Here is a 14,538-nt window from a genome sequence, read left to right on the forward strand (position 1 = left end):
GGAGAACGTGACAGGAGAGACTTTTCCGTTCAGGTTTGAAAACACAGTTCACAAAGAGGGGACATTGGGCTCAATGGCTCAGTGTGTGTTATGAAGACAGGATTGAGATGATGCTTAACAGATATTTCTTCCAAGGAGTTACTTAGATGATAAAACACTTCAGAGGAGTAAGGGTGTCCATACTGTAACTAGACTTGTTCAAACTGAGACTATTTTGGACCAAGACTTTGAACCAAAAATCCCAAATCCCATAAAATCTCTTCAAAATCAGATGTACCCTGCAGGACTGATCAGTCAGGGCAGTGTTCTCCAGTGCATTTATGCTTTCGTTCCTTATGAGAGCAAATTTTTAAGATCAGAGGGTTCATGGTCCCTTCCTGAATCTTCTGACTCTTTCTATGCACTTATCTTGGCAGGCCATGAGTGTAACACAATGTCTTGGATTCCTCCCCAGATTCCTACTGATGTAATGAACAGGACTGAAGCAACAAATAATAGAAGGGAAAATGAATAGTCTTCATTGTCTCTTATTTTGCCGTAGACTGAGTAGTGGCAAGACACTCAGGCCATGCAGCTGAAGCCCCCAGCAGAAAATTCAACAAGGAGCATAAGTCAGAGAGCAGTTTCCCAAACAGCAGGGGGATACAGGGAGCTGCTGAACTCACTTCCCACCTGCCACCTAATGAGATCTGCTTTGTGCTGCATGTGGAATAGAGCTCCATTCCTCTTGTCAAGCAGTCACTGAGGAGGAAGCAACAGACATGTATTTCTGCTCTTCCTTCTCAAATGTGCCTGCCTGAGTCATGCTGAAGCTTTTCTGCATGCCCATCCAAGGACAGTGAGGACAACACTCCTTTGCTTCACTAAGAAAAAGAAAATGCTTACTCCTAAGTTTCTAAGTTGAGGTTCACAAACAGGAACAAAATAAAGAATTTTGTAGTCGCTACAGCACTTTCATCTCAGTTGCTGGCATTCCTAAATTAATGAAAAAAATGAAGTTTTCATATAGTAAGAATGCCATCATTACACCAACAACATCCTACCTAATTTCTTGTCATGCAATAGAACATTTTCACTATGTTCTTTCCCTCTTTGCAGACTGCAAACTGGACATTAAAAAATTGCATGTGCAAGAAGCTGCAAAGGAGCATCCTATCTATGTATTTGAAGTGAATGCGTGAGTATATTTTGTAAAGCTAGTAATGTTTTTTAATAGCATAATAGTTGAAAACACCGAGCAGACACTGAATTAAAGTAAATGCCATAGAGTGATTCTCTCAATAGATATTTTTAAAATATGCCCATCTTTAACTGTTCCGCATAAATTATAGGATTTTTTTCATTTAACATATTATTTACTTACAAAGAAACAAATGTGGTTCTGTTTTTCAGAGAATTTTATGTGAATGCAAATAAGCCCAAAATACAGAGAGAAATCCCAAGATCTTTTGTTTTTAGAGGAGAGAAACAAAAGAATGACATAGAAAACAACTTGGATAAAGAAGGAAGCAAAGTAAAAAATTTGACAGAGTATACTATTAAAGTGTACACAGGTGACAAAAGGGGAGCAGGGACTGATGCCAATGTGCATATCATTTTATTTGGGAATGAGGACAAATCTGAGGCATTTCAACTCTCTCAGTCACTGGAGCATCAAAACCCCTTTGAAAGAGGAAAGGTAAGTACACAGACCTTATAGGTTGTGTCCATTTCTGTACTGAAAAAGTAAACATTAAATCTATGCAAGTTCTTTAGAAAACTTGAGGCATTTATTCTGTTTTCCACATCACTACATGAGTCTCAGCTCGCCCTTACTCCCAAATACATCTTCACACTGCCTCCCCTTCCGTGCCCAGCTCTGTATTTCCTCATTCTGAAATGTACAGCATGAGTGGCCTGCGCACTTGTGTGCACTACCCTGTGCTCTTGCACACACCTTGAATATCCTGCATGAGAACACAGCAGTCTCTTACATCCCATCATTTTACTTTGACATGGAAACTGGTGCTGAGAGCATCCCTGGATGTATAAGCCTAAAACCAGGTGAAATGGAACCATAGACATCAGCCTGATTCTGAGATCCATCCTGCTTTAGGCTATTTTTCAGAGACCCTTAGTTTAGATACAGATATTTGCATAAGAATGCAGATTCTCTGCATGATGTCCTAGTGCCTTGTCTGGATGTTTTCCTAATTTAATAAACATATTATTCTGTCAAAGACACTGCTCTGTTTGCTCACCACTTGTGCAGTGGATTACAATGATGGTTACCCTTAAGTAAAAAAGAAATATATATATTCTCTGTAACTTTCTCTTGTGGAGTTATTGAAAGGTAATGACTAAATAACTAGAACTCTAGTGAAAATATATCCCTTAAGAGATCTACCTCATTATTTCCAGCAATATTAATCATCTTTTTGCCTGGAATTAGTCGAAGTTTCTTCAGCCAAGTTATCTCTGAGATAAAGATATTTACCCATGAATTTTCTTCCGTACTGAGGAGAATAATAAATCTGGCTACCTAGACGAGCAAGGAGCAAGTAAAAAAGTGTCTTGAGTTTTGCTTGGTACTTCACAGGAGGTGTCGTTACCCTTCAAAAAAGAACAGTAGATATGTAGAAATCCTGTTAGCAATCCAGCTAAGTCAATGGGTAGCCAGTGATGTCAAAGGTCTTAGGAAAACACAATTTCTTTTTAAAAATCTGCAATATGAAATAATGTAATATTTTATATTAAATCATATAATATTTGAGAGGAATAATGGTTAATGTAGCAAAAGCCTTTAACTTTTATGTTCCTGAACATTTATTTATGTATCGTATACTAAAAATATTTTAAAGAACTCTAGCAGTGGAGGATTCATGAGACCAAAAATGTTTTCACAGTAGGTGAAAGTCAAGAAAGAGGTAGGGATTGTTATACTATAAGTTGAAAAGTGAATATTTTGTGTTGAAACTGAGACCTAATAGTAGAGGACGTATGCCACACATCATCAGTAGGGAAAATAAACCACATTGGTGGTTCACTTATTCTGAACTTCTACTATTATACTTGAATTGGTCTCAGAACTGACCTAGACAAATATGTAAGCTTCCAACCATTAGTATCATATTTTTAATAACTGTATTTTAATATTAAAGGTTGATACCTTCAAGATTAAGACAAAAATCTTAGGCAGCCTACGTTCAATTGAAATTGGCCACGATGGGAAAGGATTTGGTAAGTATTCTGTGTTCAGTAGCCTTGCAAACATCTTCTGCTTAAGGATCTGCCTGACATTTGGAAAGGTGCTTGAAGTCACACCACTGCTACAGCTAGCTAATACAAACCTGTGTACAAATGAGGTCAGCTTGCTGCCCCTGTTTTCACCCTCTCTATCACATTTCCCTTGACTATACTATGATTCTTTTTCTAGCAGTGATCTAGTTAAAATAAACCTCAGATAGTTTTATCTTTCAAACATTGGTCAGCCAAACCCCTGATTAGATGTCTTAAATAAGACAATGATTGTCTTGTGGACAATCAGAAAATGGATTGTCAATAAGAAAATTGATTGTCTTGAATTCAATCAGTTCAAGACATGATTGAATTTTCAAACTGCAGGCTAAACTTTCCATGATTTGAGCAAGTTTGGGCACTCTGGTCAAAGCATGCTGTAGCTCCCTCTCACAGCCACAGATCTCCTCTTGTGAAAGTCTGAGAACACCAATGTGCACCAGGTCCTCCTCTGATGTTAAGTTAGGTTGTGGCTATAGAACATGGCCACCCATGATAATGGAAAAAGTTTCTGTGAACAGTAACCTCTAGACTCTGAATTTTACAGAAAAATAAAACAGGAGACTAGGGCATATAATCTTTTGAGCTTACATTTAATAGTGCTGAAAACCTGTAGGGATATGCGGATATCAGACATATAGAGATATACAAACACATAAACAGAATATGCAGGGAATGTATAAGTTGAATCAAAAAGGTCTGATTGTATTAAGATACTCTGGTCAGGTGAAGTTTGCTTAACCCATCTCAAAGAAATAGGTTTAGGCTTAATAAAATTTGATTAATCTAAGTTTATGAGGCATAACAAAGTGCCTAAAGGTTTATAATTTCTAGGATATACCAAGAAAAATTCTGCAAATAGCATTTCCTATTTGGAGAAAGTTGAACAGCTTTTTTATTTTCCTAACCACCCAGTCATGTAGTTTATTTCACGGTGTTGAAAACAGAAAAAACACCAAACCTGTTGAAAGATCTATAATAAACAAGATTTTCCTGCTGACTTTCATCTTATTTGTGATAACTGCTATGCATGCACACAGTCCAGCTTAGATCTGATCTGGGAAGGGAACTCCACAATGGCCAACTTTTAGTACTGAGAGTTGCACAGAAGTCTACAGGCGAAATTATAGATTAAACTTTTATTTCCTGAGTCCTGATCTATCAACAACATTATTATTTCCCCTCTCTATGTCCTGATCAACATCACATAGCTGCTAATAGTGCCTTTCTAACACAGCTGGGATGTGTTGACTCATCTTAGACATGACAACCTTCCTCTAAATATTTCTTTGAAATTCCCTCCAAGTGTCATTTGTTGCATCAGCTATTATCCCCACAAGCTTCCTAAAATGTTACAGTAACTCTTTGGGATGTTTCATCTGTTTGCTAACATATCCTGGCTACCTCTAGATTTCTCCATACCTGGAGATTTCAGTGAGGTCTGTTGGAGTTTTGTCAATAAAGGATGAAGTGTTAGATTTTAATCTTTTCAAGAGAGCAAACTTGCCTTTCTATTCTTTTGTAAAGTGTCGTGTAAATTTGAGAGGTTGTAAAATTTTATTGCTGATCATCTTGACTCTGATTTAGAGATTTCATGAAAGGTCATCTATTCCAAGTAGAGTCTATGATATATTAAACCATTCCCAAGGTTTCATTAAAAGAGTTTCAAAAGTACTTCAGAATATCAATAAATGGATCTTGCAAATTGAAGGTGGAATACCTAGACACCTTCATGGCCTACTTAACCCAGCTATTTTTTTGAAAATGTCATTGAATAAAAGGAAACATCGCTGTACCTTTACATTTTATCCAAACTGACACAATTTGCAAAAATTTTAATATTACATTTTTAGCATGTACAATTAAAATTTAGCATTTAGAATAAAAATATTTTACTGGTTTTTGCCTACTTAGTACTTCATGCAAATATTTGAAAACCAAAGTAATTAGATAGGATCTAGTTCTTTATCTCTAGGACATGTAAAGACTATCAAAATGTTGTCAGGTACTAGCAGTATGATACTAATTAGTTTTAAAATGTTTTCATTAAGTATTTTCCTTGGCAAAGACAACTAAAGATATCAGCACAGACATTGTATATATAAAACATATACAATATTTTTTATGTATATATATAAAAGTTTTGGTTTTAAAATATTAATATTTTGATGTTCTATGAAATAAAATTCTATATCACAGCAATGAAGGTATTTCTTCACACAGCAAAACAGGGGATTAAAGTAGAATATTTAGTATCTTCTTAAAGCTGAAACAAGTATAAGTGTTGGCTTAAATGAAGCTGCTATTCTGAGTCATGACTACTGGAAAAATAGGGATATGAGAAGCATTCAGTTTCATCACTTAGTTGACATCCATATCAATAAAATAGTTAGAAAAGAGTAGTAGAATGCCCACTAGGGGTGCATTCTGAGTGTATTTCCAAGTACCTGAAAGGGCAGAATGGGTTTTCAAGAGTGTATTCAATATTACCATGCACTCTGTTTCATTTGTCTTACTGCCTGTTCTATCCAATCTGGAAAAATAAGTTAAGTCGTAACAAAAATCTCCCATTACATTTTCTGTCAAAAACATCAAAGATCTTCCCTGTAAAACTGAGAGAAGTTGGTAGTAATTTGAATCATCGGTGTTTCAGTTTTATTATTGATGTTGAATATACTTGGAAGTACCGAACCACATGGGGTTTGGGAAATGAAATTAGAAACCTTTCTTATGCTGTATTTGTGTTTTGTTTATATTAAATTTGCTCTTTTCTTTTTTTTTCCTTCTACAGCAAGTGGCTGGTTTCTAGACAAAGTGGAAATCACAGATGCAGCTAGGAATTCAGTGCATTGCTTCAACTGTAACAGGTCAGTAGATCAGTCCATCATCCCTCTGTACATGCTGTTTTCTTTTTCACAAGTCTCTCAGTTGCTTCTGTCTGGTTTTCTAAGACAGTAATGATTTTTTTTTAACAATGTTGTGTTTTTATCAGTCCATCCCCAATGACTTTTGAACCCCCTGGCCAACTTGAAACTAAATTGTCAGGAGAATTGCTAGGGGAAGACACTAGATTTTTCCACTCAATTAAAACTGGGTGATTGTAGGAGGGAGAGACATAATTTAATGCCTTTGCCAAGAGAAAGTATTCAGACACATTTTGAATTCAAGGGATAGAAGGTGTCTGGTGAACCACTACACAAGCATTAGCACATAAATAGCTCTGGCAAACATATCAGGTGTAAGCAAACAGGCATGGAAGGGAACCAGAAAGGAAGACAGTGGAACATGGCAACATAGATTCAAAACTCGTGGAAGAAGTAGTATATTTTATTAAGTAAAGGCAAAATTAAAGCATTAGAATCCTTTTGTTTCAATGTTTGCTTAGTATAGGCCCAAGACATTCAGCAAATGGGATAAAGATAAAAAAAAAGCTTTATATAATGTTATGTAGAAGTGTAATGATCTAAATTTAGAAATGTATTTAGGTACTGGCTTGCTTGGGTAAAGGGCTACTGTTGTACAAAAACAGGGTGCACATGAGCCTGCATCAACTGAAACAACACAGTTTCAAAAACTGGAAATTAAATTGAAGGAGTGCATTTAGAGTGACTGTTCACTACAATATATCATTCATGGCTTGAAGAATTTCAGAATAAATAACTGATGGAAACATATTCATGTCCTTCCAAGTGGAAATTAGTTTTTAAATGCATCTGGAGAACACAGAAGTGTAAAAATTTACAAGTTCCCTGTATCTAGAAAGAGAATGTTACCTGGTAATCTGAAAACAGAAATGGTAGCCAAGAATATTTAATTTTATCCTTTTCTTAAATATTTCTGTAAACTTGACAATTAATGGAAGCCAAATCCCAGCCCCTGTACCAAAAAAAGGTAACTTTTGAAGTTCTTTGATACTCAGTTGGTCACTACAGTCTAAATCACAAGAGTGAGGTTGTTATTGACCTCAACAACCTCAAACTTCTTCCAACAACAATAAACTTCCCTTGCTTCAACTTCCTCCAAAGGCGTGCTCAGACACTCTCTAATCTACTAGATACCTAAATCTAAGTTAGTGGGCATTAAGCAAAGCTCTTAACCCACAATATCATTCAGATGTGCAACACAATCCATGACAGGATTTTCGGGATTTCATGCCACTTCACCCCTTCTGCTTGTAAGAGTTTTCAGACCACACCAATCATAGGAAGATTCTTGCAGGAGATAGACTGCAGCAAACATTTTTTTCCAGATATTTGTTTTTTTTCAATTTTATTTAGAATCTTATAGTAAAAGTGCAAAGGTATATAAGAGACTGGCACAAGAACTGGAATCACATCATTGATGTGGGCGAGTGACTGGCACAGATTGATTCTACATGCACCTGACAAGAACATTTAACTGAGGCTTGGTGGACTATGTGCCTACTCTGAAGTATATAAACCCTACTAAAACTGGAAGTTATTCAGTAGAAGAGATTAGAGGTTAACCCCAGGGTACTCAGAGACCCAGGGGCTTCTCAGATAGAGGGAACTCTAAGTTCATGGTCCTCTTCCAGCTGAGACATGGAGCTCCTCATGGAACTCCTCATCTCATGGCCTACGGAGGGAATGGGGAATGGGCTCATTCTCTCACATAAAAAGGACTCCTCCAAAGCAAAAAACATCTCTAAAAGACATTAATCACTGAGAAACCTGAATCCTTTGCTAACTCATTAAATGCCTGTTGTCTAGCTTACACATCACACATTTCCAGGCTCTGTGACTTCCACATGCAATTTTAGCTGCCAAAATCAGCCTGGACCTGTTTATCTTCAGCCATATCTCCCAGCTGCTGAATGGTGCAGCTTCAGATGTGAGCTACTTTGATGCTGTACTTATTGTCTGGGAATCTCTCCCACACATGTAGATATCAAATCAGGCAGACTGTCATACACCTTTCAAAGTACAGAAGATTTTTAACTCTCTTTGGAAATTAATACCACTGTATTAATTTTTGGTTCCAGTTAAAATCAGTCTACCCAAACTTTGGACTCAGGCCTGTTTCTCATATAATCAACAGTAAAAGCTCCATAGGCTCTTACAGAGCTAGGATTGGGCCCATCATGCAACTCAGTATTTTGTGAAGCAACAAAGAGATATGGAAAAGACAGAGTTTCTAGAATTAATTACAAGGAGAATAACTTGCTGTCACAGAACATGTTTCTCTACTCTGAATTATCCTGATTTTATTGTCATTCTTTAGAGCAGTTTACTAGTTACCTATATGACCAAAAATAAAATTAATTTATATGTAATAAATATATTAATAAAGTTAATTACACTTTAAAATTACACATATGTGAATGCTATGTGAAAACAAAAATTTTAAAAGTCACTATTTTCTTCAAGTTGGCTTTTTCTTCTCTAAAAACCAATGTAAAAACTATCCTAGAAAATCAAAGGTGCAGAACCAGGCTCTCACAAATTGTCTTTCTTAAGTTTTATATATGCTGTGTCTATGACAGGTTTTTGTTTTTCCCTTAAGGTGGCTTTCTGAAGATGAAAATGATGGCCTCACCATAGTGCAGCTTTATCCACAGCTGCTTGATTTCTGATTCTTTCAGAGTGTGATGCTTCTCCAAATCCATGCTGATTTGATTTACATGTCTTTTATAATTCTGAAGGCATTGTAATTATTGTGAAGAAAAGTCAAAACAATGTATTAGAAACATCACAGTAAATTAAATATGTCTAATGTGAACACAGAATTCTGATCTTATTATAGATGCTCAAAATCTTTGCATGACAGAAATTTAGATATCAGAAACTTAAATCTGTAACACAGCTCTGTGGACTTGAACTGAGCAATCATAATTGTAGTATGTAGTTACATATGTAGTAACATACTCAAATATTTGTGCTTCAGTAGCGATCTGTGGGAAAGCTAAATTTAGCTCATTTCAAATCTGTCAGTATGTATTCATTTGATGATATTTTTTCATTTTCATAATTTATTAAAATTTAGATATTTTCAAAATCATTTTCCAAACAAACTGCAAAACTCTTCAGCCTTACTGAAGCCTTACTTGGCTTCTCTTAAGTCCATAACAGAGAGTAATAAAGATCTTGTTATTCAGAAGTTCACCCTGTGTGGGCAAGCCTCTCGCTGGCATTTGATTGTAAAATCCTGTAGCTGAGCCAGAACCTCAGCTGAGAACCTTTAGATCCGAAGGGTCTCTTAAGAGAGGCTGTTATCAGCAGCACTGCAATAGCTGAGGCAGGCTGAGGCAGCTCCCTGCTCAGCTTGATGATTTTTGCAGTGCCTCTCTAGCTATCAAACCAGCTTTCCAGTGCCACATGTGCGAACGCCTTCATGACAAAGAAAAACAAACAAAAAAAAAGACCAAATTTTTTTTTTGCAAATGCACAGTAAAAAAAAATTTATTTAGCTGTAAATTCAAAAGTTAATGTTTGATTTGGTAGGCTTTGATATCACCAGAATTGACTTCGGAAGGATTTAGGATACCGACAAGTCTGAAATGTAATCAGGACTTGCACACCACCTGAGGTTTCATGTATGTGATCAAAATGCAAATATTTTATACAAGCTATGTAAGGCATCCCTCTCTTAATCAAAGACTTCACCTATTGTACCTCCAAAATCCAAAATCTTACTGAAGATTTGAATTTTAGACTTGTTTCACCCTCAAGACAAGGTTGCTATGTTCTGAGCAGCAATGGGCTTTCTATAATTATAAGAAATAAATGACTTTGTAAGCTGTGTTGATAAAATATTGTCTGGCTGTCTTTTTAAATATGTTTTATGTTTATTTACTCACACTATTCTGTGAAATTAGGACAGTTGGCTGACATCTGATGAGATCCCATTGTTACCTTGACACAAGAAGAAATAATAAATGCCTATATTTGGCCTTGGTAGGTAATATATATTTAAATATAATTTTTATCTACCTATGTCATCAAAAGGACAACTATTGTAAGGTGAGGATGTGGTCAATGTGAGCAATGGAACACTCAAACTCTTCTCCCTTTTTTTTTCCTGCTCACAGTCCTACCACACTCACTGGAACAGATTTGAAATTGTATCCCCAGAGCCCACAGTTCACTTACTTGGTATCAGTATTCATTACACTGAATCACTTCGTTGTGATCTATTATGTGATTTGTTTCATTATTATGTGTTTCATTAATAGTTTGTAATACTAGCTCCCTTTGATGCCTTTCTGATTTATCAAGTGTAAATAATGCCTTCCTAATCTGTTTTTCTTTACTAAGAGTGGATACCCTTCTTGTGATCTGCCTTCCATTCTTGAAAATTATTTTCTCTACCTATACAGTGTCCAAATCAGGTTTTGGATTTGCTTCCCTGGATCCAGAGCCATGTACACAACTCTCTAACCCTTTCAATAATGGGACCAGCACTGCAGAGGGTTTCATTTCAAGAGCATCATGGGTGCTTGCAGCACACAATACCAGGGCATTACACTTTAATAAGAAAATGTGAAATACTATATAACACCCACAAGCTCAGGTCTTGCTTGGAAGACATGCCAGTTAGCATATTTAGCTCGTGACCAGTGCCAAATCCCAAATGTGCTTCTTCCACATGATGTGTGCTGTGTTTGGCACAGAAGTCACTTAATCTCAGTCCCTTGCCAGTGGGATGATTTTTTGGCCAAAGGCAGGGACATTACAAAGGTGCCTCTTTGTGTGCACTCTGCTGTTCCTCCACAGCAAGGGTGCTGCCCTGCTTTTTCCTCCCAACACCCTGCCCTGCCTATGGAGAGCCTGGGCAGATACTAACACTGCTGATGCTTCCATGGGGAACAGAGATGTAGCATGGAAAAGAGACTGTGTGGGTCAACCAGTAATCCAGGAATTTGACACACAGAGGAGTTTTGGAAGGAGCAGTGGGGTAACTCAATCAGCTGGAGCAGGCAAGGCTGTAGTGGAGAGAAGGGTTTGACTTCTACTGCCTCTCTGTGTTGCAACCTGACTAAAGATCTGTGGAAGAAGGCAGGCTAAAAGATTTTGCTGCTATTATTATTAAACATTTGATTATGCACTGCAGACAAAGCCTGAAGTTGGGTGCTAAAATATTTACCCTGTAGACCATATCATAGACTCAAATCAACTCAAAAAATGTCCATTAGAGTCCAGTTAACTCCATCTTTTTTCCTCATCCACCTCTCCTGGTGTGCTGTTATATGTCTATTATTAGGTTGATCTCGATGATACATTTCTGCCCTTTTAAGCCCTTAAGTATCTCAGTTTCTTTTGCTGCTGATAAGGGTTTGAAAAAAATATAATCATGTTCTAACTGGCTCACTGGACCATTTAATATTCCCAGCAACTCCAAGTACTGTTTTTCTGAAACTCATCATACATAAGAGAGGATTCCTTGCTTTTAAGTACATATGAGCAGTTGTATTGCATCTATCCATCCTGTAGTTTGTCAGTTGTGGAAATGGCATGAGAGTAAGAAAAAAGGAAGTACCAAGTGCTCCTCTGAGTTCCTTTAGACATCTTGGATGAATGTCATCTAGTCCTTCATTGTTAGTATTTATAAATGTCTTTGCAAACATAAACAACATCTGCTCACAAAGCAGCCTGAAATGGTTCTTTGCACTTCTCCATGAAGAAAGGCAGTAGACTGGAAAAGTTAATAAAATCCTCTGTTCTTAGCAGCGCAAAGTAGTGTCATAACTTCCTGTGCTGTGGCTAAACACTTTTCTTTTGCTTGACTGAAATTAATTTTAAACAGCGAATCAAGAAGGGGAAAGAAAATGGGACTTTTTTCTTTTCAAAATTTTGAAAATTCTTATTTACATCTTACAGTGTCAGAAGGCATGTTAATGTTTCCTTAGGCATTCTAGAAATGCTTTTCCCATTTATCATAAAATGTGATTTGCATGGCATTTGGTGGTTTTTTGCATGCACAATAGCAGCAAAAGAGTTGTCAGCACTGTGGAAGATTGCAAGCTTGCTTCCTTACTATCTTTCTATATCTCTGTCTTCTGCTATCATTCCTTATATATTTATGTCTATCTTTGATTATAAATTTAAATACAAGCTATGAAGCAACTTGAAAAGTGACTGACATCCATTTCTAAATAATAAATGTCAATTTAAGAAATTCTGAGTAAAATCTTTAAAAAATCCCAATAAATAATTTCTTCTTCCATAGATAATTTAAAAATCCATATACTGTCTTCAAAGCATGGCTATTCTGTCTGTTTAAACCAGGAATCAATCAAACTATCTATCTATCTATCTATCTATCTATCTATCTATCTATCTATCTATCTATCTATCTATCCACCCATCCATCCATCTATGCATCTATCTATCCGGAGTGTACAGTTGAATCTATTCATATATTTCTCATGTTTAGACATCTGGAAAGATAATAAAACAAATTACACAATTCACCATGAAATTTAAGTATGTACCTAAAATGTGTTTGCCTAAACAATAAGGATATAATAATCATTCCCACTGCTCTGATTTAAATTCCACCTTAATTTAAGTGCACACCTAAGAACCCCACAGCACTGGGTCTCTTCCTTTGAGATCTCATGTAGTGTGTGTAAAAAAAATAATTTAAAGCTAAAGACAGAAACCAATTGATGTTTATACTTCTAAAAATATATAGTATTTTATTATTAATTTTCTAAACGGTGTAATGATTTACAAATATATTTCTGATTTTTCCTTATGTTAATTTGCAGAAATATTGTCCTAATTGAAAGGAAATGTATCCTCCCTTTGCAATGAAGTATCTTAGGTATCAGAGCATACAGTGCCACGTGCCTGTTTGAAGGAAGTTAGTTGGGCAAAAAGACAATTAAATGCTTTAGTACATAAATGTTAAACACACAGCCTAGCTTACAAGTTCCACTGACACCTGTGTGTACAGTTTAAACATAAATCTATTGAAAATACCTGAAACCTATGAACATCTTGTAGAATGGTTCTTACTTGATGCTCCTAAAGAAATTGATTTCATGTGCATCTGTGCCTGAGGGCACTGTTTTAACATGGAAAGACAAAGCCAGGTGTATGGAAGATGTAGGAGTGAGACTATGTCTGAGCGACTGAATGAGAAAATAAATGTTCATCAGAGTCTCCATCAAGTCAGCCCAGTTTTGTGTCAAACACATCTAAACAGAAACACAGTGCAGGAAAAGACACTGGGTGCCTTGGAGAGTGTGGGATCTCAGCACCTCAGGATGGAGGTGCAGAGAGGCCGAGACCACCCTTGGGGGGCTCGGGAATCCTGGAATGTTGCCAGAAGTGTCTGGTGGCAGGATTTTGATCCTACACAGGAGATGAGACCTGTATGAGGACTGGGAGGAATTCACTGGGTGAATGGTGAAGGGATAAGTTAGTTAAAGTGTAAAACACAGGGTTTAGGATCTTGGTACAGGGGGGTCTAAAGAAGTAAGATGGAGGAATTGGGGCGTGTCCTGTCCTTCTTCTTCTTCTTCTTGGCCTCCATCTTCTGTGGTGGTGGTGGCACTTTGGGATTGGTCATTACTAAAAGTGCACCGGTTAATAAGGGTAGAAGGTATTGGGGAGAAATGATAAATATTGTACACGTAACTTCGGGTATAAAGATAAGTGACCGCCCCGGGGGCTCGCAGTGTGCCCATGGCTGACTTGCTGTGCAGACCTCTGTCGGGCTGAAAGAAAATCTTTTAGATAAACAATTAATAAACACCAAGACCGAGACAAGATCAGAAGTCTCTCCTCGTCCTTTGAAGCGTCGGCTCTTCAAGGCCATCCCTGGGCCTTTCCAGGCCACCTAAACAGCTCACAGAAAACCCTACAGGAGAGGAAGGAAGGGGAGGGAGGGAGGGAGGGAGGGAGGGAGGGAGGGAGGGAAGGAGGGAGGGAGGGAAGGAGGGAAGTGGCGGAGGGAAGTGGCGGAAGGAAGGAAGTGGCGGAAGGAAGTGGCGGAAGGAAGGAAGGATCACTAGGGAACCCCTTAGGACTTTGTTTCTAAGAGGGGCTGCTCAGGAGCTCTGCTCAGCACTGCAAGCCCTGCCAGGACAGCAGGATTATGCACAACTCCTCCTTGATGCAGAACTACTCCCTAAAAGACTGACTAGAGGAAGAAAGGCAGGCTTTTGTGCCAGAATGCTTCCAGAGGGTGTCAAATCTAGGTACAAAGAGCTTATTCTAACGCTTCAGTTGGTCTGAACTAGAAGAAAGTGCAAAAACTAAAGCACTAAACTGCAATTGACAAAATACTGCCAAG

At 37.3% G+C, this 14,538-nt stretch overlaps 1 protein-coding gene across 1 annotated transcript in view; it reads left to right on the plus strand.

Annotated features, from left to right (window-relative positions):
• Nucleotides 1-8,869, plus strand: part of LOC132079350 (lipoxygenase homology domain-containing protein 1-like) — a 116,605-nt gene extending 107,736 nt beyond the window's left edge. Inside the window, 5 exon segments of the mRNA XM_059481884.1 lie at nucleotides 1,099-1,177; nucleotides 1,393-1,678; nucleotides 3,141-3,219; nucleotides 6,068-6,143; nucleotides 8,800-8,869. Coding sequence (XP_059337867.1) covers nucleotides 1,099-1,177; nucleotides 1,393-1,678; nucleotides 3,141-3,219; nucleotides 6,068-6,143; nucleotides 8,800-8,869 — 590 coding nt within the window.
• The last annotated feature ends 5,669 nt before the right edge of the window (nucleotides 8,870-14,538 follow it).

Source organism: Ammospiza nelsoni, chromosome 1 (genome assembly GCF_027579445.1).
Source record: "Ammospiza nelsoni isolate bAmmNel1 chromosome 1, bAmmNel1.pri, whole genome shotgun sequence".
Classification (NCBI taxonomy): Eukaryota; Metazoa; Chordata; class Aves; order Passeriformes; family Passerellidae; genus Ammospiza; species Ammospiza nelsoni.